At 52.7% G+C, this 21,973-nt stretch overlaps 1 protein-coding gene across 4 annotated transcripts in view; it reads left to right on the forward strand.

Annotated features, from left to right (window-relative positions):
- Positions 1-21,973, forward strand: part of WDFY4 (WDFY family member 4) — a 187,578-nt gene that overhangs the window by 42,488 nt on the left and 123,117 nt on the right. For all 4 annotated transcript variants that reach the window (XM_075934641.2, XM_075934642.2, XM_089780037.1 and 1 more), the window contains 4 exons: positions 2,267-2,862; positions 9,057-9,150; positions 20,153-20,367; positions 21,286-21,344. In XM_075934641.2, coding sequence (XP_075790756.2) covers positions 2,267-2,862; positions 9,057-9,150; positions 20,153-20,367; positions 21,286-21,344 — 964 coding nt within the window. The remainder of the gene's footprint in view (positions 1-2,266; positions 2,863-9,056; positions 9,151-20,152; positions 20,368-21,285; positions 21,345-21,973) is intronic.

Raw genomic sequence — 21,973 nt, forward strand, 5'->3', positions numbered from 1 at the left:
CGGGATATTTAAATCTCGGGCTTCATTTGCAACTCTGGTTGCTCTAATTACCATACCTAGCTCGAACTAAGAAGCTAGTGTAGACGTACCCTTACACCATGGGGAAAAGCTAGGGATGGACAGGATGCAAACCTCTCAAGCCCGAGTCCTCTCGCATTGATTTTTACATCTGGATTATTCCAGTGTAAGTGAGGCCTGGATGCAGCCCAAAGTCTATCCGAGTTCCCGTGGAATGGGTTAGGTTGTAAATACTCAGCTCTTGCAGCCTGATCCAAAGGCCGTTGAAATCCCTGGAAGACTCCTGTGGACACGTGCGGCTTTGGATCAGGCCCACAGCACTTTTTGTCTCTGAAATGCTGCACTGGTTGGACCTCTCTAGCCCAGCACCCACTGGTGCCGAATCAGAGAATCTGCTGAATCGTGCGAGGTCGATATTGTCTAGCAGCACGACCAGCCCTTCCGCTGCTTGCTGGGCTCTGGGAAGACATGGAGGGGTAAATCGGTGCTAAATCACAGCACACTGAGAGCCAGGACTGGGGGCTATAAACAAACTTTATGGGATGGCGGGAAATTTGTCCACCCCCATGGTAAGTGGCCATCTGGCTAACTCAAATCATGCCGGACCACGGAGGTTGCTGGACCAGAGAGGGCCGGACTAGAGAGGTTCAATTGTACAAGCATGAAGTCAGCTTATCGCTGGGAGAAAGGAAACTATTCTTGCTAGTTCGGTGCCAGGAGAACCCTTCTCTCTGCAGTGTCCTTTGGGCCATGTTACATGGTGGATTTCTGAGTGGAGTGGGTTCTGGTCTGTTATGGCTCTATATGGTCACTCTATGCCAACTAGGGTTACCAGATGGTTTAAAAAAAACCCGGACACACTTGATCTCAGATGAGGGGTGGTACCAGCCGGGAAGGGAGTGGGACTGGCCGGGAGGGGATCGGGGGGAGTGGGGCTGGCTGGGGGGAACCAGCCGCCAGGGAGCAGGGCAGGCCAGAGGGAGAGTGAGGGAAACCGGCCAGTGGGAAGAGGGGCTGGCCCAGGCTCACGCAGATCTTGGGATGCTGCCTGTCCCATGCACGGTCCCGGCAGGGTGCACAAACGAGTGTGGCCCCGGGGATTCCATCCCGCCCTAGCCCCACCCCTTCGTCTCTACTGCGTAGTCGCACACGGCCTGGCTGGTAGACACGCTCACGCAGCGTGACTCATGCAGTGTGAGTGTGTCCACCAGCCAGGCAGTACGCAGCTATGTACTGATACTCATGATAATAATAAAACTTAATTAGAAAATACCCGACATTTCTGTATCTGGTATTTCCTCAATTTGTTTCCCAGACAGAAACCTCAAATACCGGACTGTCCGGTTCACAACTGGACACCTGGCAACCCTACTGCCAACAGAATGTGGTGTGTGTTTCAATGCGCTGGCTGTAGCCGATGGGACGCTCCATTGGAAGAGTCCCAGCAGTTGCTAGGAGTTTTGCTTAAACTCATTTAAAACCGTCGCTGTTCTGAGGTATGGGGTAGGCTCAGGGCGGTTGAAGGCCTTGGCACAGTAGGCCAACGCCTATCGCCCTGGCTCCTTGAGAGGGCTTACGTTGGCACCTCAGCGCTCGTGTTGGTTTTGCCTGGTTGTGAAGCAAAGCTCCTCTTCCGGAGCGGTGTCTGCCGCGGTGGCCTCTGCCGGCAGGTGCAGACAACATGAAGTGATAGCGCGGAGTGGGGCTGAGCCGCCCCATGCATCTCTGCTGGGCATTCACCCCAAACCCCATTGCTCTAGGGTGCTTCACAACCCCTCCCCCCACAACAGGCTACTCTTCAAGAGGCAGGAGGAGGTGGGTGCAGCTGCCTTCCCCCCAGGAAAGCGGATCTACTCTGGAAAAGGAATAGGGACACCTCTGGTGATGCTGACCTGGAGTTCCCTATAAGAGCAACGTGAGCTCTTCCTTCCCCTGATAACTGGCTACTCCTGCTCTCTGCCCTGGCCAGCCAGGGTAGCGACAGGCCATGTCTAGGACCGGAGCGTTCTGCTGTAGCTTGGAGCCTTGTCAACACCATCCTGTGTCGTGGAGCTGGCTGCCTACAAGGATTCGGGGAACAATCCCCGGTGTTTGAGATGGTTGGAAAAGAGGCAAAAAAGTTTTGGGGGGTATTTCTGGTCAATAATTGAAATGTCGAAATTCCGAAAGCGCTGCCCAGCCCCATGTGGTGCGGTACGTGCTGGGGAGTTAAACGCTCACTTTGTTTCCCTTCTCCCCCATGCCGCAGTCCCTCCTGAGGACCCTGGAGAGCCCCAAGAGCCATCCGGCTTTCCGAACCTGCAGCGGCTTCAATGGGCTCCTGTCCCTTCTCTCTGACATGGAAGGTGCGTTACAGGACCCGCCGGCCGGGCTGTGGGCAGCGACAGGGCCTGGCCCCATCCTGGACCTGGTTTTGTACACGCTTCAGGGGATAGCCGCGGCCCTGCACCGGGACCCCGTCAACAGCGACTTCTTCCAAAGGAACGGCCTCTTTGAGAAGCTGGCAGAGGATCTCGGCGCGCTCGGCTGTTTCTGGACCCGGGAGGGGCAGCCGGAGCCCGTGCAGCTGGAGAAGGGAAGGACGTTTGCGGAGCTGGTGAGCGCAGCCGTCTGCTCGGCCAAACCTTTCCCCACATGGCTCCGGAGCTGCCTTCGGATTCTGGGTTTCCTGGACCGTATGGTCAAAGGGACCCTGCATATGGAGACCTGCTTTGCGGAGCTAAAGCCGGCTGCGGAAGAGCCGCCGGGGGATGTTCAGGAGGGACCCCAAGACCAGCAGGAGGAGCAACTGGAGAACAAAGCAGCTGCCTCGGACTGCCGGGCTTGGCCAGACCCTGAGGACAGGTAGGTCTTTGATTCTTTATTATAGAAGGACCCCACCATCTGTGGGTGGCGGGTAATGGAGGCGGGAAATGGAGGCCTTCCCAAAATTGCCTACACACCCCAGCCACCAGGCAGGGCTGGGGCCACGACGTGGCAGGCTGGCCGCCGGGGTAGGCTGGGGCCAGGGCCAAGGCCGTAGCACGTAGAGACTGAGCCAGGAGCCGTGGGGGCCTCCGGCTGCCTCAGTCAGATCCAAAAGGCCTCTGAATTGGGTGCCTCGGCTTTTGGAGCCCCTGAGGTGATGGAGACACGAAGGGGAGCCCTGGTGACCAGAGACATCAGGTGGTGGCCTCCTCCCCCAGCCCTGAATTCTCTGCAGATAGACATGGGACATGCTGTGACGGACCGGGCCGTGTCTGGGCACAGCTGAGGGCGTCCGCTCAGGGCGAATTGCTCAAATCCGGGGCTACTTACAGCCCCCAACTGGTGACCTCTCCACACAGGCCACAAACCAGTCCCACAGAGTGCTTCAGCAGCCTGCCTGAAGCCTCCCGAGCAAAACCCCTCCGGCACCCCAGCAATATCCGTGCCCCAGATGGCCCCGGGCCTCATACACAGGTGGGGGGTCCTAGCACCCAATCCCACCTACCCCGAACAAGTTCTGTCCGGTTCCAAGAAACCAGCCACAGATCCCTGGTCAATTTACCCTCTGGACCTTACCCACAAATCACGCTGGGCCAATCCTTTAGAATCTATATCTAAAGGTTTATTATTACAGGAAAGAAAAGCCTGAGAGTAAGGTTATTAAAGTACAGTACGTTACATGCACCGAATCTCCCAGTTCTCGATGCAGGCTCTAGCAGAGATGTTACAGCTGCTGGTTTAAAAGTTCTTATTGCACATCCGACGATCAGGATGGGTTCACAGGTCTTCCGAGCTCTTCAATCCCTGCAGTGCTGCCTCTGGGATGAAGTGCTGAGCTGAGAACAAAATGGCATCGACCGCATGGCCTCTTTATACCTCCTTCCTGGCCTCTTCTGGTCTCAGCCGGTCACCTGGTCCTCAGCCTCTCTCTGCTGGCAGCTCTTGGGTCTCCGCCCTCCTGCTTTAGGTGTGTCTTTGGGCCATCAAGGGCCATTGTTCCACAGGGCTTCACTACTCAGCCTGTCCATAGCAATGCTCAACTACATTCACAGAAATATTCAGCTTCCACACAGATTACAGATTCCTACCTACACACACAGACATTATACACTCACATAAATAGCGTACATAAGATCAACAAACAATAATCTCCCATTCAATACCCCACATGGCTCCCCCCACACCAATTTCTGGGGCCAACACCCCCACCTAGGGGTGCAGCAGCGATCTGGCTGCTTCCCTCCAATTCAGCAACGTGACACATGCTGTGCCAGTGGCTGGCTTTCCTGAGAACCTGCCGTTTCCTCCAGCGCAGCTTCCTCCTAGCGGTTCCTCCTTCACGCTTCCCCCTGGGAGAGGCTGCTGCCCCCGGTGCTCCTCTGGGCCAGGCAGGTCCAACGTGGAAACCAGCGTGCCATGCACGAGGAATGAAGGTGGTGAAATCCCAGGGCCTGGTGACTGGTGCACTCACTCCCTCATGTGCCCCGTGGGCGTGAAACGCCACTCTGCTGCCCTGGCTGTACTCCGCAGTACTCAGCGCCAGCTTTGCCCGGCTGGGCTTTCAGTCTCTTGTGAAGTGCTGCCCCTTGGAGTGTGGACGCTCCGCAGCTCCCGCCACGGGGAGAAGTGGGGAGGAGGGCAAAGGCCTGAAGCGATTTGTGAGGCAGGCAGGCAAAGGGATTTGGCTGCCCGCTGTCTGAAGGGAGCCCGATCTGGGGGAACCAGACGGCTCCCTGCCACAGACTGACGGCCGCACCCGCCTCTCCGCAGACTCGCTGGGCTTCACGGGGCAGCTCGCTTTGTCCCTGCGCCCCTCTGCCTGCGGTTTAAATAGCGGAGCCTCCCGAGCAGATTTGGGATCTGCTGCATGGGGGCACCTGAGGGCCGTCCAGTGGGGAGGGGGCCGCAGCCTTTCGGAGAGTGGCAGGCAGGGAGATGGGGCCTATCTGTAGATCATGGGGGGTGAGGGAGGAGGGGGAGATAGGGCTGAGGCCTAGCGGACGATCCCGAGGGAAGGGGAGGAGATGTTGTATTGACATGGCTCCGAAAGGCCCAGAGAGTTAAATCCTTCCACTCCCCAACGTTAAACAGCGATAGGCAGCGTTGGTGGAACACGTATTCCCTGGGCTTCATTCCATGACACGATCGTTCATTAAAGATCCATCTTTTAATTCCTGGAGACTCCCGGACGACCCTGGAGGGCTGGCGACCCTAGCAGGTGCAGGGGTGTTTTTAAACAGAGCCCCTCGTTTTCCTCATTTCCAGCGCCAGAGAGCCCTCATTCCGAGTGACGCTACTGATTTAGCGCCCAAAGTGAAAACTGGCATTTCTATTGAAACCACAGTGAGTGCCTGTGCACACCTAGGGTTGCCAGGTGTCCGGATTTGAACCGAACAGTCCGGTATTTGAGGGTTCTGTCTGGGAAACAAAGTGAGAAAATACCGGACATAGAAAATGTCCAGTATTTTTTAATTAGGTAGATTTTAGTATTATTAGGAGTATCAGTACATAGTTGCATATTGCCTGGCTGGTAGTCATGCCCACCGGCCAGTTCTCCCCCTCCCGCCCCCAATCTCCCCCGGCCAGCCCAGCTGCCCCCGCCTCCCCTCCCACCAGCCCTGCTTCCCGCTGGCCGGTTCCCAACCCTCCCCACCTCCTCCCGGCCAGCCCTGCTCCCCACCCGGCCGCTCCCCTCACCCCCATCTGAGATCAAGTGTGTCCAATATTTTTTTATGAAGCCACCTGGTAACCCTATGCACACCTGACAGTCAGCCCTTCTCAAAGTCTCTTCCCTGTTGGAGCTAGAATATCCGACTCTCGTTTTCTCTCTGAGGGAAAGGGAAGGGTGAGCTTTACTGCGCTCTGACTAAGGAGGAGGGGAGACAGGAGAAATACAGCTTCTGTTCATGTCTCTGGAACTCTGGCCCACTGGTTAGTTACAAGTGGATGGATGCTTTGGCCTGCTGCTTTGATCCTGGTTAGTTACGGTCTGGTTAGGATTGTTGTCTGGTCCGATGCTTCTCCTTCGACAGGACAGGTTTGGATGAATAGTTGGCTTTAGGATCTGATGCACAGCCAAAAGAGTAAGACAGGGCAGGAGGAAGGAAATAGCAGGGTGAGAGAGTCACGTCACTAGGGAAAGGAACACAACATCAGATCTCACGAGCTGGGGTGGTGCTGGTCATGCAATCTCGCCCCTGGCGGGCCAAGGAGTGGGGATTTTAATGGGAGGACTTTCCACATGCACAGTTGCAAACAAAGTCTCCATGAGGCCGCCATGTGAGTCTATAACTTTACAAACAACGAGGAGTCCTGTGGTATAGGATCATGAGCTGTGGTGGGTAAAACCCACTTCCCCAGATGAACCTGAGCCAAAGTTCATGAAGCAAGAACAAGGCCAAAGGCCCCTCTGTCAGGAAGAAAGTCCCTTCGATGGGTCGAGATGAGCTGTGGTGCTGGCAGGTTGGGAGAGGAGTGGAGGGAAGACGAATTCTTTTTATTCACCCCTCACAGGGTCGTCTTGAGAGCCCCCAAAAGGAGTAAAAGAGGGTGGCATCATTTATCTTCGTTATTTTGTCCACTGATTAAGTCAATTTTCACCAGTCCCAGCTTGGCATAGTCTCAGCGGCGCGGCCATGTTAGCCTGTATCTTCCCAAACAAGAAGTCTTGTGGTACCTTAAAGACCAACAGATTGATTTGGGCATAAGTTTTGGTGGGTTAAAAGCCCTTCATCAGATGCATCTGACTCCTCGTTGTTTTAGCTTGCCATAGTAACTCGGTTCCCAAATATTGTTTTGTTTACCAAGTATGGCCTCGCCCCGCAGTATCTATCCGTAGCTGTTTCCATTGGGTTCGTACCATTTCTCCATCTGGTTTTATTATAACAGTTATTTATTGAAAACAACTCGGCCTATTTTTCGTGGTTATTGTAGCATCCTGTGAACCTTCACATACCCCTTACAGCCGAGCCAAGGGTCACTTTGTAAGTCCAAGAATCACAACAGGTCTCTTGGCTGATGGTGGGGAAGGAAAGGGAGGGGAGAGAAGATAATGGAAAGGGAGAGGTGGATGTAGATTTTGGAGGTGCAGTTCTTGGATGGGCAGAGATTCAGATTGCTCCATCTTTGTGCTCTGTCCCATCCATAATTACGGCACTGCCAGGCACTTGGCCAGTATCATCAACCCACAGCATTCGGAAATGAGAGCTCAGCCTCTACAAAAATCAAGAAAGAGGCTTTAAAAGCCTCATGATTTTTAAAAAGAATGAATTTAGCTTCTTCCCCTCCACCCCTCAGGTTTTGAGCCTCTGAGTGCCTGGCTTTCCAGCTGTTCCCTACAGCCTCTTGCTAGTATAGCATCAAACACCCTCCCAGGTGCAGTGGTCGAATCGGTGGAGCTGCTGCTTTTACACGGGAGAGGAATTGGACTCCTAGCACTTGCAGAATTACAAACAATTCATTTTTGCCTCGCAGCACCATTTAGGACAGCATGTGCCTCTAGGGTGCCATCCTAGTCATTGGTCACCGTGGGGCAGGGTGTCATGGGAGTCACTGTGCACTGATCTGTGAGCGGGGGCTCCTGGAAATGGCAAACTGTTTATTACAGACATTATTCTAGATCAGTTTCATTTTCACGCTCTCTTTATGCCCCTCCTGTTATTTATTCTTCCCATTTTACACAGTGTGACGGTGCTTGCTGTGTTGTTTTTCACCCTCCGATCAGTGGTGTCGGGTACTGTGCGGATTTCCTTTCCTAGGACCGGTTTGGAAAGGCCAGTGTATCTGATAACACCCTACAGCCCACGTCCGGCAGCTGGCTGACGTCCCAGTTCAAAGGCGCACCTAGAAATTTTGGTGATCGTCCAAACATCCTCAGCTTGCAATGTCTAGGCTACAAATCTCGAAGAAAAGCAGCTCTCGGAGCATAGGCGTGTGGCAAAAATGAAAAATGGTGGGGAAAAATAGCTAGTTGGGCATTTTTTCTTCCCCTCTCGCGGGTGCTGAGTTGATCTGATGGCTGGGGAAGGGTTTAGTTGCAGAGGAAGGCATGCTGATCACCTCAAAAAAGATATTTTGGAAAGGGTTCAGAAAAGGGCAACTAAAATGATTAGGGGTTTGGAACGGGTCCCATATGAAGAGAGGTTAAAGCGACTGGGACTTTTCAGTTTAGAAAAGAGGAGACTGAGGGGGGATATGATAGAGGTCTATAAAATCATGAGTGGTGTGGAGAGGGCCGATAAAGAAAAATTATTTCTTAGTTCCCATAATAGAAGAACTAGAGGACACCAAATGAAATTAATGGGTAGCAGGTTTAAAACGAATAAAATAAAGTTCTTCTTCACACAGCGCGTAGTCAACCTGTGGAACTCCTTGCCAGAGGAGGCTGTGAAGGCTAGGACTATAACAGAGTTTAAAGAGAAGCTAGATAATTTCATGGAGGTTAGGTCCATAAAAGGCTATTAGCCAGGGGATAGAAATGGTGTCCCTGGCCTCTGTTTGTCAGGGGCTGGAAAAGGACAGCAGGAGACAAATCGCTTGATCATTGTCTTCGGTCCACCCCCTCTGGGGCACCTGGTGCTGGCCACTGTCGGCAGACAGGCTACTGGGCTAGATGGACCTTTGGTTGGACCCAGTCCGGCCGTTCTTATGTTCTTATCCACATCTGGTCATTTCCCAGCTTGCTGCTTTACTCTGGGGAATCCTGGAGATTTTGATCCATGCTAGAGCCTGGGTCATGATCGTGGGGTCTCCGACAGAGAATGTGGGCACCGCATCAGTGACTTTTTGTTGAGCGAATTCTTAAACTCGGAGCTCATTTGAAAACCAGCTCTGCAAACCTGGGCGTCTTTAGGCCCAGGATCCATGAAGTCAGAACTACGTTTGTCTGTACCTTTCGTGGCCTGCATGTGCCCGGGCGGTGCTTCAGACCATCCCAGGTTGATGATCCATTGGTTTAGTGTTTAGCCCTGACTTTGGTCAACGCAAGCCAAGAGCAACGGGGTTGTCAGCCGGGATGCGAGCTGACCTTGCCTGCAATGCTGTTACAGTTCCTCCTCAACTCTTCCCTGCAGGTCGGAAGCGGGAGACTGTGCCATTGTACATCCCGGGGCTGTCTGTGTCATGGTGAGCCTGCTTCCAAAACTCTACATGTCGGAACACCCTCAGGTAAAGCTCTGTGCAGAGGATGCTTTGATCTCTCTTTCTCCCACCCCTTTGATGTAGCCCATGCGCTCAGTCCCATCCCCTCCTTCACCCAACCCGTGCCGAAATCCATCCCGATAGGTAGCAGAGAACTATCGCAAGGTTCAGCATGTTAATCGGGGCAAGAAGACCGGAAGAGGGTCTAGGATCTGCGATAATGCGACCAGCTCTTCTGCCAAGGGAATCAGAGAACCGGGATTAATGGGGCTTTCCATTTAGGAAAAAGATGCCCAGTGGGTCGATAGAAACTGACCAAAGGATCTTGCGTGTGCCCTTGAGTCGCGGTCTGGTGCAGGACACAGCCCCTGCTGCTCTCTGGATACTCCCTGCAGCAAATAAGGGGTCCAGCACTGACTGGAGAGTTGGTTCCATTCCCCCTACTAGCTGGGCAGAGCACCTGACGAGGCCCAAAGAGATGGGGGAATACATTGCAGTGTTGGAAGGTCAGCAGGAATGTGTCCCCCTCCCAGAGCTAGGACAGAGACAGAATGGGATTGGCCCCCCTGTGTCCTCGGGGCCAGTGCTAAATCGGGTCAGGTGATGCTGAAGGATCACTTCACTCAGCACTAAGAGGCAGCCACCTCTGGGGCTGCGTGTGGCAGCTGTTTTGCAGGAGAGACAGCAGCTTACAGAACAGTTTAGTACAGGAAGGACGCCAGAAGCATCAGTAACCGCAGGGGGGGTTGAGGTAGAGTTGTAAGAAGGTCCAGGCCAGCTGGGTTAACAACTCTGCTGTTCAGATGAGTGGGTCTCTAACTGCCATCGAATGGACAATGGTCAAAGAGCAGGTGTCTGTCCGATTTGGATTGTAAACAGCCTGGTGTGTTCAGGAGGGCGCCCGTTCTTGCTCTTCCTTCAGCCAGGGCAAACAAAGCAACATCTTTCCAAGAAGGGGACAAGGGACAGGGGCTAGTTAAAGCAGTTGCATTGGACGTTAGATTTACTGCTCATCTAAAAGCATCCCCTCCAGAATTAACCCCTTTCTTCTCTTTTAGAGCCCCCTCCACTGGATTGTTCTAGCCTCGCTCTGGCTCATGCATTCGCCCTCACACCCCCTGTGTGACAGGGATGCACTGTTATTCCCACTTGACAGATTGGGAAACTGAGTCACGGGCCGTGGTCACACTTGAAGTCTGTGGCAGAGCATGACTAGACTCCCTGTCTCCCGTATTCAGTGGCAGAGGCCTCCCCCCGGCCGTTCCTTCTCCTCTTCCTGGAGCCACTAGCTGCGTCGGACTGTTTTGCTCACCAGGCTGACGTGTCCGCAGGGTGGAAGTTTAATGGGGAGGCTGGCAGGCAGAGAGGGGCAAGAAGGTTTTCGGATTCATTTTCAAACGTCTGGGCTGGCCCCTTTGTGGCGCTGTGGTTGGTAGCATTCCAAGGACATGCTCCAAACTCGTAGCGCTTCTTTGGTCAGGCTGAGGGGAAACGCGGCCTGATCTACCTGCCTGTCTGGGATTCCCAGAGAGGGGAGAATCCTAGGGAAAGCTGGGAGGCAGGAAATGAAAGAGCACCATTCCATGGCCCTGGAATGGGCTGGGTGCCACTTTACGGAGATTTCCTAGCACAGTGCCACACAATCACCTCTCTGCTTTTCCTCGGCTGTCAGTTTCCTCCCCGCACCCCTGATCTGCCGTGGCCTTGGATTGAGTCCTGGGGCTGGATTTTCCCAAAGAGCTCCAGGCCTGGTTTTCAGGAACTCGGTACCCACAGAAATGTTCAGCCCCCAAAGAACTCGGCTCTCTGCAACATCTGGTTCCAACCGGGGGTATTGAATGCGTAGAATCCTAGAATCCCAGGGTGGGAAGAGACGTCAGGAGTCATCCAGTCCAGCCCCCTGCCCAAGGCAGGACCAATCCCAACTAAATCAACCCAGCCAGGGCTTTGTCAAGCCGAGACTTTAAAACCTCTAGAGATGGAGGTTCCACCCCGTCCCTAGGGAACCCATCCCAGGGCTTCACTCTCCCTCTCCCCTCAGTTCTCCCCACGTGCACCCTGACGAATGAGCAAATTATCCCATGGATGTCTGCTGCCTTTGCATGCTAGCTGAATCCAAACGGGAGGTTTGGAATAAACCCAGATTCCTCCTTGGCGTCTCTGGAAGGTGGGAGTATAATTAGCTGTTGATGTTTCTTGACTCTTCCCAGCAAACCAAGCCAGCAGCTATTAAAAGTTTGACAATTACTGTAATTAATTTCTGAAAAACAAGTAGAACAGTTAATTGGATGAGAATGCGGAGCTGTCAGGGCAATCAGGGCTGGCTCTAAGGTTTTGCTGGATGAGGCCAGGAAAATGAAAACCCCACCGACGTTCAGTAGATGGCAGTGTTATTAAAAATATGCAGAGGTAGGACACAAAATCCATCAGTCACCGTAACATATTTGAACCTGAAACAAAATACAGTACACCAGACTAACACGGCTACATTTCTATCACTATTCTACATATTTGAACCTGTTCATCTTTCCTTCCCTTCTCTTCTCTTTTCTTCTTCCTCCTTCCCTTGCTCGGTGAGAAGTCGGTAGCAGATGTGATAGTTCTATGGCTGGGGAGATCAGAGATTGCAGACGGACAGTGAGAAGCAGTCCTTGCCCCGAAACGCTTGCCATCCAAGCAGATGTGAAAAAGGGTGGGAGGGCAAATAGGAGCAACGCAAGTGACTAGCGCCTGCCAAATCGACGACACAGTGCAGAATAGAACCCGGGTCTCCAAGGCTACTGATTATCCAGCAGAGCAAGCTGCCTTCCTAAAGATCTCTGCTTTGAAGTCTCGTTAAATCGGAAGCTGAGCTCTGTGAAGCTGAATAGGTGACGCTTCATTTTCTATTCTCTCTTTCTGGGCCAAATTTGTTCTGCAACCAGGCAGCACTTAGCAGCTCGGGCTTCTGAGCTGCACTTACCCAACCCCGGATTACGATTTAGTCTCCTGAACTTTGCTGGCCCTGCCGGGGCTGTCTCGGTATTGTGGTGCCAGCTTCTGACACAGTCCTGGTATTGAACCGTGCTGGGCATGGCGAGGTGCTGGCATCAGGGTGTGTCAGTCCAGCATGCTGGCGGCTCTTCCCTTCCCCGCCTTACGCAGGGTTGGGAGTTGTGTTGGGGGGCTGAGACGGGTTAGGGTTGGATCTTTCCAACAGGGGGTCCCATGTACACAGCGTATCGGTCCCCCTGCTGGCCAGGAGGGGAATGGGCTCTGTAATTCTGCTTCCAAACAAGGACCGAACCCCGGCACGTGGCTCGCTGTGAGTTCCCTGCCTGCTGCAATCGCAGCAAGGAACGGGGGTGGCAAGTTGTTTTCCAGGCTCTTATACACCCGATTTTATTTCCACTGAAATCAGCGAAAGGCCGCCTGCTGAGGTCACTGGGGTCTGCTTTGGGCGCTCTCTGACGGGCAGCGTGTGCTGGGAACGCCTGTGCTCGGTTGCACCAGGTACTTCGGCAGGCCGGGAGACGTGAGAAGGCAAAGCTCTCCCCTTGAGAGCTCCGCTGGACTCAGGGCTCAGCGTTCCCAGAGATCGGAGCCAGGGCGTAAGGAGAGTAAAATGTCAGCATCCACCACAAAGGTCTGGGAGAAGATTTTGGGGAACTAATTGAGCTATAACCACTCGAGAGAGAGAGATCTTGGAGTCATTGCGGATCGTTCTCGGACAGCATCCGCTCAGTGCGCAGCGGCCGTCAGAAAAGCAAACGGAATGTTAGGAGTCATTTAAAAGGGGATAGAGAATAAGACCCAGAATATCCTATTGCCTCTATATAAGTCCATGGGACGCCCACATCTTCAGTACTGTGTACAGATGTGGTCACCTCATCCAAAAAAGACCTCTTGACATTGGAAAATGTTCAGAAAAAGGCAGCAAAAATGATTAAGCGTTTGGAACGGCTGCCATATGAAGAGAGATTAAAGAGAGTGGATCTTTTAGCTAAGGAAAGAGGAGGCTAAGGGGGGATATGATAGAGGTCTATAGAATTATGACAGGTGTGGAGAAAGCGAATAAGGAAAAGTTAAGTAGCGCCCCCTCTCCACCTGGTTACCTTCTTTTAAAGCCAATCTCCTTTCAGGTTCGGATGGACAGGTCTGGGTTCTTCTGGATCCTGCCACCCACTCAATTTTATTCTTTCTGATTGATGTACTTGGCGGTGCCTCCACCCCCCTCACTCCTTCCTAGCAGGGTCGCCAGGGCAGCTTGGGAGGAAAATTCTAGCCCAGGGTAATCCCCAAGTATTTGCCAGATAGTTGGAGACTCCCAGAAAATAACACAAACACATACACTATAATAAACACAATTATATTAAACAGGAGACAATTATAACAGAACAGGGTAAAACACTATTTTTAGGGTCACCGGTGCCCAGCGACTGTGAGGTTAGTGTCCCGTTGGTACGCGTACTTTGTTGGGGCCCTTGATGACTGCTGACCACACAATCCTTCTCTGCAGTGGTTTAGCAATGGGGCTGACTAGGTCCAGTACAGCCCAAAGGACTCACAAACGGGAGAAGGCAGTAAATCCCTCCACAGTTTAATATGCTGCAGGTAATAAAATCGCCAAACAAATTCCCTGACTTACTAACTAAAAATTGGTGCACTCACACACTCCATGAATGAGCCTCAGGTTGAGAGATGACTCAGTCTCTGCAAAGGGGCTGCTCTCTTCTCGGAGGGGTCCTCTTCAAGCAGGAACCAGGCTGCTTCAGTCCCAGAATTTCCCCTCCCCGCGAAGGGGTGCAGGGCTCAAGATGCAGACCACACAACTGCACCAAAATTCAAACTACAGCCTCCCCGCCCAGCCTCCAGACCCACCCAGCAGGCAGCAGCCCTGAACTTGCTGCACAAGCGGAGCTGACCATGCGGTGACTGACTCACCCAGGGAGCTGGAGCCAACTCCGCCTGGCTGGGGAAGCCTCCCAGCAAACTCCACAACAGGGAATCAACAGTGGAGACACAAACCCAGCTGAGGGATCCTGCCTTCAGGTCCCTAGAGGCTAGTTCTCAGGGGGAACCCTGCATGCAGGCCTGGGGCTTACTAGCTCCCACACAGCCAGCCTCCCCTTGCCCTGGCTGGCTCCAGACTCCCCTCAACAATGGTCTCTCCTTCCCCCTGGGGGGGCATCTCACTCCCCATGGGTTGCCGGGCAGACTCTGGCCCTGGTAGGGAGGGGGAGCCAAGGCAAACTCAGAGCCTCTCCCTGAGCTGCCAGCAGACAAGGCCCCGGGAATCCAAGCAATCTCCTTGAAGCAATCTCCTTGGGGGTTACAGTTATTTACTTGTTCCCATCACATAAGAACTAGGGGTCACCCAATGAAATGAATAGAGAGCAGGTTTAAAACAAACAAAAGGAAATCTTTCTTCATGCAGTGCACGGTCAACCTGTGGAACTCCTTGCCAGAGGATATGATGAAGGCCTGGACTTTAACAGCATTCAAAAAGAACTAGATAAATTCATGGAGGTTAGGTCCATCAATACTTATTAGCCAGGATGGGTAGGAATGGTGTCAGCCTCTGTTTGTCCGGGGCTGGGAATGGATGACAGAGGAGGTAACACTGTTCCTGTTCCTGTTCACTCCCTCTGTGGTACCTGGCTTTGGCCACTGTTGGCAGAGAAGACACTGGGCGAGAGGGACCTTGCTGTGACCCCGTCTGGCTGTTCTTAGAGCTTGGGACTGAGTTGCACAGCATGGGACGGACAATGGGTGGACACTGTGCACCACTTTTGAATGCTGTGTGAAGGCATTTTGGGATGGAGCATGGTGTGACCTTCCCGAAGAAGCCAGTCCAGCTTCCTATAAAAACCCAGAAGCATTAGTGGAGCTCAATACCCGTGAGTGCCGTCTGACTCCGACCTTCTGGCCTGACCAGCATGACCATTAACAGCCGATGAGACTAGACCACTGGTTGTGCACTGCAGCCATCTCTAATTAAAACCAAACATTTAGCTGTCAAATGCGACCTACGAAAATCTGCCAAAAGCCCTTTGCAAAAAAAAGGCCAAGGTGCTGTTGGAGTCTTTAAAGGCAATTTATGAAGCATCGCTCATCTGAGCACCCAACCCTGGTGCTTTTGCAAACTGTGGATGTGGCTTCGATGTAAGGGCCACATTTCTACAAGGCAAATAGTCCCTTCCCTTAAATGCAAAATCATCAGTGTCAAGATGAAACTGATACCTCTTTGGAAGGTGAATGGCAACACAAACTCACTTCCCAACCCGTCTCACGTAAGCCAGGTTTGTGGTGCAGGATGTTTGCCACATCAGGGTATTAATATGGAACTTTCACAACCGCCGTCTCCTCTTTCGAGCGATCTCGGCATGTCTTGCTTTCTGGATGGCTTCCGAGGACGGAGCCTGTCAGCTGTCAGAAGCGTCGCTGCCTGATCTTTGCGATGTTTCCGAAAGACTCATTCCACGCTCTTGTCAGCGAACCAGGAAGTACACAGCATGTATTGCCTCGGGGAAACAGCGCTTTTCAAAATGTAATTCTGTTCCTCGTGAGCCGTGCGGAGAGTCTTTCAGGGATGACCGAGGATGGATGGGGCTTTAGAAGTTGACTCCTTCATTCAAAACCCATCACCCATCTCCATCATTGAATCAGTCTTGCGGGTCAGGTTTATCAGCGCAGGCTGGGGTTTCTGTTTTGTGCTGTTTCCCACAGGTCTCTCTCCTGGGCAGGTTCTTACCTGGTGTTGCTGCTTTTAGATCTTTTCTCGCTCCTTTGCCCTTGGGTTGAGTCTTTGGTGTAGCGGAAGTGGAACGATTTGCCCGTGTGGCTGATGTTCAGAGCCAGGGCACGTCACACACACGCACACGGCACAACTGCTGCTTATAAAGTTGCGGAAGTGCTCGGTTCGTCCCTTTCACGTTCCCGGCGATATTGTTCGATATTTGACACCTCTCTGCCCATAAGCATTGACTGTTATATTACCGTAGCACCTAACTGGTCAGGGCCTATTCTGTGACAGCCTAGATACTCACCTGGTAAGAGATTGTGAATTCTCTAGGGCAGAGCAGACAAAGCAGACCAGGGGAATCAGACACCCGAAGAGGGGAAATGCTAAGCAAAGAAATGACAGAGCCAAAACTCAACTTTCCTAGGCTCTACTCCGGTGTCTTCTCCGCTTTTGATGGAGGGCCGAAAGGAGGCACAAGAGGTGATCCAGGGGCAGAAAACTAGGCTGCCCCTGCCAGGTGTTTATCTAACCTGTTCTTCTGCAGCTCAAAGAGACGCCTTCCCTCCTAGCCCTGCCTCCGGCGGGCAGCGTGAGGTTGCTTACCCTGCACCCAGCCGCCCTTCCCTCAGCGCTGAGGCTGTAGTACAGGAGCTGCGGCACAAGCCAGACCCTTTCTTTAAAAGCTCACTTCCGAACGCCTCAGCAACCTTGCTGGGTGCAGAAGTCTAGGGAGCCGTGCAGAGAGCCCTAGGTAGAAATCACCGAAGTCAGACAGCTCTGCCTCCGTATGCAAGCACAGTACGGGCCTGTACCATTCCCAGTGCCTGCTTCCCACTGGTCCCAACGCACCGGGGCTGCAGGCCGTGACGTGTGGCTTCTGTTCTACAGCGGGCAGGCATTCCCTCAAGCAGGCCTTACTCATTAGTGCCAATGGGCCGGCTCCCAATTAGCAAGCTGCTGGGCTAGAGAGGGCTTGGGTCTCACGGCTGCCACCGGGGACTCGAGTTCTGGGTTCTCATCCCCATTCTGGCTCGGTGTGACTGCCTTGCTCGGGGGCCCAGTTCCAAAAGCACGTCAGTGACTTGAGTCTGTCGCATTGAAAGTGTGCGCGTCAGGCTCCTCCCAGTGGGTAAGACACAGTGCTGTAGCGAGGGGGCTGGAGGGGCCAGTTGTCCCCAGGTGCCGCGGTAGGGGGGTGCCAATTTAGACCCCCTCCTCTCCCCCGTCATCCCTCAGCTCGCCTGCTCCTCCTCCACCCACCCCCGCCAGCTGGAGCCTCTTCCCTGCCCGCAGCCCGACCCTACTCCATCACCACCGGTGGGTTAGTGCATGTGAGGGCCTGGCCCCAAACTGGAGGGGGCGGAGGAAGACGTGGTACAAGCTCTGCCCCCCTCCTCCCAGTGTCGGGGTCAGGAGTGCGCCAGGTTTGGGGCCACATGGCGGCGGCGGAGGAGGGCACAAATTTTGCCTTTGCCCCCGGGCGTGTAACATTCTCGCTACGCTTCTGGTAAGTCAAAGCATATTGGGTGCTTGAGGGTACGTCTATGCTGCATGCTTATTTCGCAATACGCTGTTCTGGAAGAAATACTCCAAAATAGCATCTTTCGAAATAGCGCGTCTACACTACAGGGAAACCTGGAATGAGTCCAAGGCAGGCTCCCCTAATGTGGACGTGCTATCTTGATGAGAGCCCCAGGAGGCACTGGGGAGTAATTACTTTGACTGGCCAGGGGGAGGCGCTATTTTGAAACAGTAGTAGTGTGGACGCTCCATGGCTATTTTGAAATAGCTGTTTCGGAAGAGGCGTTATTCCACGTGGAGTGAGGTTTACAGAAGTTGGACTGAGCCACCCGTTATTTCGAATGTATTTCTAATTTATTTCGCAATGTATTTCTAATTTATTTACACATGGCTGTGTAGACGCTCGCATTGTTATTTCGGAAGAAGAGCCGTTATCCCGTTAACGCTGCCATGTGGCCGCACCCTTACCATCAATAATTGCCAGGGGAATTAGGTGCGACAGGCGCTTTTGCCAATCGCTAGATTGGTGCATAAACAAGAGAATCTCCTTCAGAGCGGTAGCAGGAAGTTGCATTCATGTGTATCTGCAAAGGGCGTTGAGTTCTTTGAATGAGAGGAATGAAGGGAGTGCGAGATTTAGTTGGTGTTTTATGGATCTGTCTCTCCCGCATTTTTAAGCCCCAAGGGACCAGAGCCTGTTGAAATGAAGCAACACTTTGAACCTTTGGCGGCATTTGTCTGTCCCCTAACAAACCAACATCATTTGCAAGGGGGAGAAATTCAACTAGCAGGAGGAAGCTAGGGCTACTTAGGACGATTGGGCAAATTACTAGATGACATTTTGCCCTAAGTCTCCAATCTGAGGCAGAGCCGGTTTTAATTGAACCTCCAGTTGACTAGCTTACGGTGCACGTACCATGTGTTAGGGAAATCAATCTGCGGATATGGGGGAATGTGGACTGGTTTCCTGCCACCATTAACGTTTTCACTCAAAAACCATTTTACTGGAACTAATATTCCTGAAAACAGCACATTTTATTCAAAACAAGGCAATCTTGGTATTGACAGAGCTGCCGTGATAATGAGAAAAATCAATCTTTTTGTACTCCATTGTGGTTCTATTGGATTTATTTTGGAGTAAACCTACAGTTTCACTTAGCCACGATCTGTATTTTTTTTTCAACTTTACGCAGATTCTAAATAATAATGTTTTCATCCGGTAGCAGAGTGAGTGAAAGAACTGCAATAAAAATATGTATATATAAAAATAAAACTAGACATCCATTTCTACAGCTTTCCCAGTCCTCTTGCTAGAAGAAAAGAAATGTATATTGGGCCTGGAAGGGATTTTTTATGTGCATTGGGAGAGTATACGTTTTGTCCTGTATGAAGGGAAAAGATTAAGTGATTGAGATTTAATGCTAGATGAAGACTTTTCCCCACACCCTCTTTCCTGCCCGGGAATAGCAATTTAAACAGGAGATGGGCCAGTTGATTTTGTTGACACCTGGCTGAAGCAACAGTTTCTCTTTTATTTCTGAGGAATTTGTTTGTGGTTGCTCCCCAGAGTAGGAACATGTTTTAGTAATCCTGTAAAGTAGAATCCTACAACTTTATGTACAAGCTTGCTACACAATGTCTTACCAGGACACTAATGACCAGCAGAATATGAGGACAGGATAAACGGAGGTGTACCAAGGTCTGTGGTGGGAGGAGACTGAAGATAAATCCATGATGTAAATCCATGGTGCCTTGTCTCAAAAAAGATCTCTGCGCATTGGAAAAGGTTCTGAAAAGGGCAACAAAAATGATGTGGGGTTTGGAACGGGTCCCATTTGATGAGAAATTAAAAACACTAGAACTTTTCATCTTAGAAAAGAGGAGATTAAGGGGGGGATAAGACAGATCATGACAGGTGTGGAGAAAGTAAATAAAGAAAAGTTATTTACTTGATCCCATCACATAAGAACTAGGGGTACATCTAGACTTCATTCGTCTTTCGAAAGGAGATATGCAAATTCGGTGCTAATTTGCATATCCTTTTCCGATCGCTTTTTTGAAAGCGTTTTTTTTTTAAAGCAGTTTAGACATGGGGGAGAAAAAACCCTTTTTCGAAAGAACCCTTCTTCCTCAAAAATGAGATGTGCAGGGTTCTTTTGATAAAAAGCGTTTTTTTTCCAAAGAACCACATCTAAACTGCTTTCTTAAAAAAAAAATGCTTTCGAAAAAGCGATTGGAAGAAGATATGCAAATTAGTGCCAAATTTTCATATCTCCTTTCGAAAGAAGAATGTAGTCTAGATGTACCCTAGAGGTTACCAAATGAATAAGTAGCAGGCTTAAAACAACAAAAGAAAGTACTACTTCACGCACTGCACAGACAACCTGCGGAACTCCTTGCCAGAGGATTTTGTGAAGACAAGGATTTTAACAGAGTTCAAAAAAGAGCTAGATAGATTCATGGAGGTTAGGTCCACCTGTGGCTATTAGAAATGGTGTCTCTAGCCTCTGTTTGTTAGAGGTGGGAACGGGTGACAAGGGAGGGATCACTGGATGATTCCCTATTCGGTTCACTCCCTCTGGGGCACCTGGCATTGGCCACTGTCGGAAGACAGGACACTGGGCTAGATGGACCTTTTGGTCTGACCCAGCCTGGCCGTTCTGCTGCTGCTGCTCGTGGCTGGCTCTCTGCAGCTCTCCAGAGGCCAGTGAAATCAAGGATCTGCCTGGAGCCAGCCTGTGGAGCTAGGGTCTCCAGCACTGACCCGGCCCCTCTTTGTTTCAGCTTTCGCAGGAAATCCAATGCGCCGTGGCCGATCACGTCCAGTCCTTGGTGAAGTCCGAGAAGAGCCGTCAGGTGATGTGCACGGCCGGCTTGCTGAGCACCATCCTGAGCTCCTGTCAGCACCCTCTGGTCCTCGACGGCCACCCCCTGCACCTGCCTCTCATCAGGATTTTCGAGAAGCTCGCCTCCCAATCCATCGAGCCGGATGTCCTGAGGTATCCGACCGGCGTTTAGCCGACTGGCTCTACGGCCTCGGTCTGCGCCGGGACCGGGGCTCCTCCCAGGAAATGAATGAGCAGCGAGGCATTTCTCCCGGGGCGTTAAGTCCCCGCCGGGATCCCTCGCTGGCGTACAGTTAGAGAGGCGCCTGAGAGAACTGCTGAAGCAGAACCGAGGAGAGTAATTCTCTGCCTTTCTGTAGAGCCCTCCCGCCGGGGATCTCCAGGCAGCTGACAAATGGGAGTTAATTAAAGAACTGCAGTATAGCTGGGAGGAACGCTCAGGAGTGTTTTCCTCTGTTTGTCAGATGGGGAAACTGAGGCACGAAGCGACAGTCATACAGTGCGATGGCGCAGTGGTAGAACCTGCACGCGTATTTGTCAGGCTCCTGCTCTCACCCATAGACTGCACAGCCTCCACTGAAGTTAACAAAGGCCAGTGTGGAGCAGGCTTTGGAAAGACTGGGGTGCAGAGGGGTTCGAATGCACATCACACGTTGGCCTAGACGCGGGTGGGCAAATACCGGCCCGCAGGCCAGACCTGGTCCACCAAGGCTAGCTCCCGGCGGGCCCTTACCGCTAGATTCACCTACCATTGGCCATTCCTGTGTGACCAGGGTGGAAAAAGCAACAGCTCTCTACTTTATATTTGAGAGTGTGCGTCTGTCTGTCTCCCAGCTGGGGGACATGCGCCCCTCCCCCAGCTGTCGGCAGCATCCTGGAAAGGTGTTTCTCACCTGGCCGCAGGCTGCTGGGGTGAGAGAGAGTTGGGGTTGTCCTCTCCCCGCTGGGGCAGCTGCATCCTGAACCCCTCAGCCCCACCCCAGAGCAATGATTTACATGAAGAAAAGCAATGAATTGAGTTAGGGAGCCGAGCAAGGCCGGGTAAGTCCGCCGTGGTGTTTGTTTCCTCAGGCGGTTCCTCTGGCTCGGGACCCCGCCACCAGCCGTGCCCAGGGCGTGCAGCAGGCCAGGTAAGGGTCCGTTGTATCAGGAGGCTAACGTGCAGCTTGGAATGAAGGGGAGAGCAGCCGCGTGGGAGCCTGACGTCCGCGTTCCCAGTCCCCGTGCCCGGAAGGGGAAGGCGTCTGCCTCCGCGCAGACCTCGCGGGCCACAGAATCGGACTCTAGAGTGGGCCGCGGTGTCACACTGGCCAGCAGCATGAGCTGGGCCGAGAGCACCCGGAACTCGCCGTGCGAGCCTGTGCTAGAGTCTCGCCCGGAGGCGGAGAGAGACTCAAATCCTCACAGCATGGGGGAATGCTGGCTGGTGGGTTATACCCCCCAAGGCTCCCCAAAGGTGTGTGGCCTACTGGGCTGAGGCGTGGGCCTACCTGCCCTCTGGAAGCGGGGTCCGGAAGGAGCGCCCCTCCACAGGGCTCTCTTCACTGTGGGCACCTCCCAGTTCCACGCCACCGGCACGCCTCACCAGAACAAGACCACAGTGCTAGCATGTCTGCCCCCCTCCCCGGTTTCCACAGGTGTCAGAGACCCCGTCAATGGCAGGGGGTGGAGAGCCAGCTGCACAAGGTCTGCACAGGCACCAACTCACCTCACGCCGGCCTGTTGGGTGTAGCTGTTGAATGATGGAGGTGGGGAAGGA

The sequence above is a fragment of the Pelodiscus sinensis genome, chromosome 8 (assembly GCF_052426305.1).
Source record: "Pelodiscus sinensis isolate ZL-2025 chromosome 8, ASM5242630v1, whole genome shotgun sequence".
Classification (NCBI taxonomy): Eukaryota; Metazoa; Chordata; order Testudines; family Trionychidae; genus Pelodiscus; species Pelodiscus sinensis.